At 34.7% G+C, this 7357-nt stretch overlaps 1 protein-coding gene across 1 annotated transcript; it reads right to left on the reverse strand.

Annotated features, from left to right (window-relative positions):
- Positions 1-3680: 3680 nt before the first annotated feature.
- On the reverse strand, positions 3681-4646 carry LOC124232740 (olfactory receptor 4A15-like). The gene has a single exon (XM_046649662.1). The coding sequence runs from the start codon at positions 4632-4634 to the stop codon at positions 3681-3683; it is 954 nt and encodes a 317-aa protein (XP_046505618.1). The 5' UTR covers positions 4635-4646.
- Between the last annotated feature and the right edge of the window lie 2711 nt (positions 4647-7357).

Below are 7357 nucleotides of genomic sequence, written 5' to 3' on the forward strand. Positions count from 1 at the left end.
TTATTATTTATGTTTTTACTTTGTGAAGTCAGTTAGTGACATATTACAATCCCTGTCCATTTCTAATCTGTCCTAAATTCACTATTAAAAGGAAGCATCTCATATTGAGTTTATACTATTGGCAATCTTCTTTCGTATTCAATCTCATATAACCCTATGAAATTAATACATTATTCTCAATTCATAGATAGAAAAACTGAGTCTTAGAATGGTTTATTTCACTTATCCAGGATAGTGTAACTGGTAAGTGGTAAAACTAAAAACCAGTTTCTGCTCTTTTGCTTCCAGTGTTCTCTGAGTAATTTAAAAGCTTTCCAATATCAGAAGTCTCTGGAAAGTGTTGAACCATATTTCAATTGAACTAGAATACTAATGCTGGATTTTAAATTATATTATGATGAGAATATTCTGGGAACTCCAGTACATGGAAGCCATAGTTTGATCTATAATTAAATAAATTTTAAAACCTTAGTTATTGAGAATTAAATGGATTAGTAAAGAGTATCTTATTCATTCTTTTTATTTTTCATATGAAGAAATTGAGACCCAGGAAAAGACAGAAACATTCCTTAAATTGCACATTCAGATGGTGACAAATTAAGGATAAGAATTTAGATTTCCTAACTCTCAAATTGTTTATCTTTTTCCTACATGGAATAGCTGGAATTATCACTTGTGAAACAATAATTCAAACAAAACACGTTGTTTTGTTTGCCTAATTGATCTATATAATTACTTCAATGAACCTCATTGTTCTCCAAGTGAGACCTGGCTTGGGAAATGACGATGCTGAAAGATCATAATCAAATATAGCCTTTGACTCTCTCCTATAGGATTTTCTCATATAAAGGCAAATCACAAAATGTTACGATTATGATACATAATTTTTTAAGCTTTCATTTTCCACTCAGATTTAGCCTATTTTATTCCCAAACAAGTAAGTTAAACGGGAGTGTGTTAAGACTCACTGTCTGCATCTGTCAAATCTTTCTGGTAGCCCAAGTATATGGTGTTGCTTCTTGCTTACTATTTTGGAAAGGAAGACTAGTTCTAAATACTTCTACTCCGTCCTTCATACCATGATAACTTTACTCCAGTGATCAGGAACACACTATGGAAATTTATGCCTCCTGTAGAATAGATTTAGTCTAACTGTAGAGGCAGAACTGGCCCAGTGTGACAGCTTTGGGCTAATATTCTTTCACCTTCCCTCTACTTTTTGACCAGTGCACAATAGTGACATTCTGCCACCCATGAATGAGCATTAGTTTAGAACCTATTCCCAGTAATCTCCAGAAAGATTTGAGTATTTCTCTTTGCCCAGTACACAGTTGCCCTGGTAAAGGATCTCAGACCCCTCAGAGAAAATTTAGTTTATTATTTACACCATATATTTCTGGTGATGCCACAGAGTACTTATTCAAGGATAGCTGATGGCTCTTTCATCCAAAATTATCTGGATTCGGAAATTATTCACATCTGTTGATTGGATGAAAAGCTATGATTTTCCAGAATTGAAAGCTGGTGATTCAATTCAGGCCTCTGCTCCAAAATCAGATTATGTTTTTTATCATCATCATCATCATATTAGCCTGCTTGGGCTGCCATAACAAAATACTCCAGACTGGGTAGCTTAAACCACAGACATTTATTTTCTCACAGTTATAGATGCTAAAAGTACAAGATCAAGGTGACAGCAGGGTGGGTTTCTGGTGAGGCCTCTTCTCCTATCTTGTAGATGACCACCTTCTCACTCTGTCCTCACATGGCCTTTCCTCTGTGCACACACATGCAAGAGAGCTCTGGTGTCCCTTCCTTTTCTTAGGAGGACACCAGTTCTATTGAATTATGGCCCCGCCCTCATGATCTCAAGGAGTATCAGCTAGTCCAGTCGCCACTGTTCAAGACTTTCAAGCCTAGTACCAGATATATTTATGTAAATAAATTTGTTAAATGACTTCAGCCTCAGGCAATTTTTGACTGCAACTTCATGAAAGATAATGAGCCAGAAGTACCCAGCTGAACTGATCAAATTTCCAACCTACTAAAACCATCTGAAATGATAAAGTAAATGTTGGTATTTTAAGTCACTAAATTCTGGAGTGATTTTTAGTACTGCAGTAATATCTGAAATATTGCAGTAATTTAGATGCTGAAGTATTGGCTAGCACTAATTGAATGAAATGGAAAGCTAAGAAATAGAATCATAGAAATACACAATTTTGTATATGAAAGTTGTGGTATTGCAGGGTATTGGGAAACAGAATATTTATTCAATGAAAGTACTGGGAAAATTATTTATCCTTATAATAAGAAAGGAAAATGTACTTACATCTCACACCACACCTGAATATTTATATCCTATGTGGGGTAAAGATGTAAATGAGAAGAAAAAGTAAAACTTTTAAAGGAGATTATCTTTACAAACTCAGGGAATGGAAAGACTTTGAGAAGTACATGAAGACATCTTTCATCTTGAGTCCAGCATCCTCATTTCTGCATCATAGTTTAGGCGGTGAATCCTTGATCTCAACCATGCTCACTCCAGCATCAAGATGTCAGCTCCTCCAATTATGATAATTTTGAATTATTTAATTCACTGTGTTGGATTTCTTTCTGATTAAATGATCTAGAGTACTTTATATTTCCTTCACTGAAAAATAAATGAAACTTCAAGACTGGCATTTATTCAATATGTGTTAACTAAGTGGAGGTTTTACTATTGCTAGGCACACAAAATGAATCTGATCATAAAGTGCAAAAAAGATGCATATTTTATACCTAAGTATCTATTTTTCAGGGTGAATTCTAAGAAGAAGCATGCAACGCCAAGGCCTTAAAAGTATGATATACATAATACAGTATTTTATCCCCAAAACTGCTATAGAGAAATTGTGAACAGAGAAGACACCTTTGATTTATGACTTAGGTCAAGAACATATATTTTACAGAAAATGAAAAAAAGCATTCCTATGTAAAACAAAAGAATCTGTTCCCAAAATGTTAAACATGCATTGCATTAAAAAAAAGTGTAGCCGGAGAATTTGATTGAATGTAGGCAGACTCTGAGTCTCTACTGTGAGATGAATTACTTAAATATGTTTTTCAACTATTAGAGAAGGCCAATTGATCTAGACGTACAAAATGGGGTTGAACAATTTGATTTTTCAGTCCAAAACAAGATCAGAACATACAAAATCAACCACATGCTACCATCACAGTGTAAAATTCATTTCTCATGGATTTATCCTCGGCTGTGAATATGTACTGTGAAATTTTAAATAAATTAGTTTAATCAAGATATTTATTTTTACAGCTAATTAACATTTTTTAGCAACCTCATTTTTAAATTTTAAAATTTTACTCTTTTTGGAAAAAAGGGAACAAGTTCCATTTGGTCACATTTATGTACCAGGAAGATACTGTATCCCACAAACAAGAACCTGAAATAAAACCAAAACCTTCTTGTCCACTAAAGAATCTTAATACAATGTGATTACCTGTATGAGATTAAATTATGCAATTCTCTTGCTCTCTAAGGGCTATAACATATTCCACTTAGATAAGAATAATTTATATGACTGTTTCAGAATAAATAAGCTAAATGACCAAAAGGAAGTTATTTTTAGATATGATTACTGGTAGTGAAAGTATTCCATGCTTCTGTGAAATAATGGATATTATGTTATGCATGAGGGATACAGCCTTCTTCCAACTAAAGTCACATTTTTGCTCCAAAGTTTTCTCATGGCATTTTTCATTTCTGCATTTCTCAGGGTATAGATTAAGGGGTTCAACATGGGAGTTATGAATGTTAATACCAGAGTCATGGATTTATCAATGGGAAAAGTGGAATTGGGCCTTGCATACAGGAAGATACAGGGAACAAAGAATAAAATGACCACAGTCATATGGGATGCACAGGTGTAGAAGGCTTTGGATTTCCCTTCCAAACCCTGAGTCTTAAGGGAGTATAATATGACCCCATAGGAAACTAGGAGAATGAAGAAGATGACAGTGCAAATTGCCCCTCCGTTAGCTATCATAGAACATCCAACGAGGTAGGTATTGGTGCAAGCAAGTTTCAATAAGGGGTACATATCACACACGAAGTTGTCAATGACGTTAGGGCCACAGAAAGGGAGCTGATAAATACAGAGAAATTGAACCAATGAGTGCAGAAATCCTCCAGTCCAGGTCACCAGCAGCATGACAACGCAAACCTGCTGATTCATGATGATCAAATAATGAAGAGGTTTACAGATAGCTACATATCGGTCATAGGCCATCACCACCAAAAGAATGACTTCAGCACCAGAGAATAAATGATCTATAAAGACTGGAGTCATACAAGCATGGAAGGAAATAGTCTTTTTCTCATAAACTAAGTCTACAATCATTTTGGGAGCAATGGCAGTAGAATAGACCGTATCAATAAATGATAAATAAGCCAGAAATAAGTACATGGGGGCACCCAGTGATTGGCTGGCAATGATGGTTACAATGATGAGCAGATTGCCCACAACTGTCACAATGTAGATGAGTAAGAATGCAACAAACAGAACTTTTTGCCCCTCAGGGCTCTGTGTGAGCCCTAGCAGGACAAACTCAGTCACATTATTACTATATTCCATGTGTTCTTCTGAAGGTGTTGAACTTGGGTATCAGGAGCTGCAAGCAAAAGTATCAGTAATTAATTTAAGAGGATCACAAACTTTGCGTCAAAATTGCGATGACTTTGTCAACAATATTTGCTCCAAAGAGTCTCACACAGAGTAATTCTTTAGAAAATGAGAGTTTGGAATCTCTCCAAATTACTCCATTCCTTTTCACAATCAACTACACTGGTGAGACTTCAGTAATCTAACTGGAAGATATACCCAAGTGGGCATGTCTGTGAGATGATCCACCAAACAACACAAAGCTACTTTCTCCAAAATCTCTTTCAGAAAGATGACATTTTTGACATTATTATAATTTCTTTTTTTCATTAAACTTTTATTGACTTCTGAGATCCTCCTTAAAAACAATGGCATCTCTAATAACTTCATTCATATATTTACATAAAGTAATACCTAGTGCCTGGAGCATAAAATTATAGCTGAAGTTTAGGTAACTGCCTTTCTCAGTTACTTTACTATGAGCATCAAGACTCAAGGAATAAGTCACCCACAACAATAAAACAGGTCATAGTGTGAGTGCTCATTATATGCGTATTGAATTTTATTACATTAAACTGAATATCAACTCTAATAAGAAAGCAACTGAGCAGAGATAAATTTATTAAATTCTCCACAGCCAAGAAAGTCCAATGAAAGCGATGTTTGCTTGAGATTCATATTGGCAGAATTATTTTAAATGTGCTCTGTTTCAGTGTCCACATTTGTAAATGATGCTTTGTAAAGAGAAAGAGACTCTTCTATCCTTCACGAAATTAGGCAAATTTTTATTCAAACATCAGAGAGAGAAAATCGTAGATGAGAGAAAATAAGAGATAATAGATAAAAGGCAGAGAGAAACCAACAAAGACCGTACACTGAATGAAATTTGCTATGAAATTGAGAGGCAGTTTGGTTTGGGGGGGCCTGAATGAATTGGAAATAGAGGAAATTTCAGGTTTCCTGATGTGTGAATCCGGATGTGGCCTGAAGGATAACTCAGCATCAGTACCAGTGCTTGCCTTTCAGAATCTTATACTTACAAATCAAAGAAAAATGAGTAAATAAATTTCCAAGCTTTAAGATATACCAGTAGAGAAGATCAGCTACCTAAACAAAAAGTTCCATCTTCAGGGCTTCTGGCAGTTCATTACATATACACATAATTAAAAATCTTCACTCACAATTATAGAGTTAAACAGCATACACAATGGAAAATAAATAGTTGCGATTTATAGGAGTAGTCTGAGCATTCAATAGATAGCTTCCACTAGGAGGGTCTAATCCCTTGACCTGTTGAGTCCTTACAACATTTATTTGTTTATAGCTGTGTTGTCCAGTATCATCTGTTGTCAAGTTAGTAAACGTATCTTATTAATGATTATAGTCTCCAGAATCTATGAACGTGTCTAATACATTTTAAGTGATTAATAAATATTTGACTTAAAAATGTTCTTATGAGCCTAATTATTACTCTAAACTATTGAAAATTATTAATTTGACTTGCACTGATACAAATTTCTGCACTTTGCCCATACTTTGTTTTATTAAAAATAAATATATCTGATTCAAATATTCATGAGATTCTTCAAATTTCTTTTATTTTTATTTTTTTTAGGAAGATTACCCCTCAGCTAACATCTGCTGCCAATCCTCCCCTTTTTGCTTAGGAAGAGTGGCCCTGAGCTAACATCTGTGCCCATCTTCCTCTACTTTATATTTTGGATGCCTACCACAGCATGGCTTTTGCCAAGCAGTGCCATGTCCACACCTGGGATCCAAACCGGTGAACCCTGGGCCACTAAAGTAGAAGGTGAGAACTTAACCACTGCACTACTGGCCTGGCCCCTCAAATTTCTGAACATATTCAGTGAGAAAAAATAAATCATAAGGAATGCTCAAAAAATGTAAATCCATGGTAAGTATCCCACAATGACAACTAAAATAAGATAAATTAAGCGTATCTAAACTACGTCAAATTTAACAACTTAAGGCAGAAAAACAGACCACTTATATGGTTTTCTAGGTGTAAAATACTGGGAAATACTTTCACTCAACAGGATATTGGAAATTATAGATTCTCATATTTTGAGTTTTAGTCCAGATCCTTTTAAAACATATGATCACAACGCCTAAAGAAGTTTCTATTTACCTGTCTGTATAGTAAAACCTGTATCACATCTAAGCAACAGCTTTTTTAAAAATGATTGAGCAACAACCATAAAAAATGATGCAGAAAAGTTCTGAGGTGCTAATAAACATTTAGTCAGCTGATTCAGTCTTTTTAAAAGGATAAATTGTAAAGAAATATAAATTTCCAGGTTAATTTCTTCTTAGTAAAGGAAAAGTTCTACCTGTAAAACCTGAATGTGGTTGAATAGACTTTGAGGACAAATACAGACACAAACAGCAATCTGAGAGAATAGACTGCCTATCTCGTAGATAACTTTCTCAGGTTTGTTTTGTAATTTTGCACAGGTGGACTGGGACACCAGCACAGTGCACTTTTTGAGACTTAATGTTCTAAATTCTGATTCGGAATTTGAGCCTCATAATCTATACTTACCAACTCTGTGGACTTTGGTTGAATTACTCAACATCATCTGTATAATGAGACTTATAATAGCACCTCACACATAGGATGGTTTTAAGGATTAAATATGATAATTCAAATAATGCTCTCCAAAAATTGTCTGACT

This window comes from Equus quagga, unplaced genomic scaffold, assembly GCF_021613505.1.
Source record: "Equus quagga isolate Etosha38 unplaced genomic scaffold, UCLA_HA_Equagga_1.0 1100_RagTag, whole genome shotgun sequence".
Taxonomy (NCBI): domain Eukaryota; kingdom Metazoa; phylum Chordata; class Mammalia; order Perissodactyla; family Equidae; genus Equus; species Equus quagga.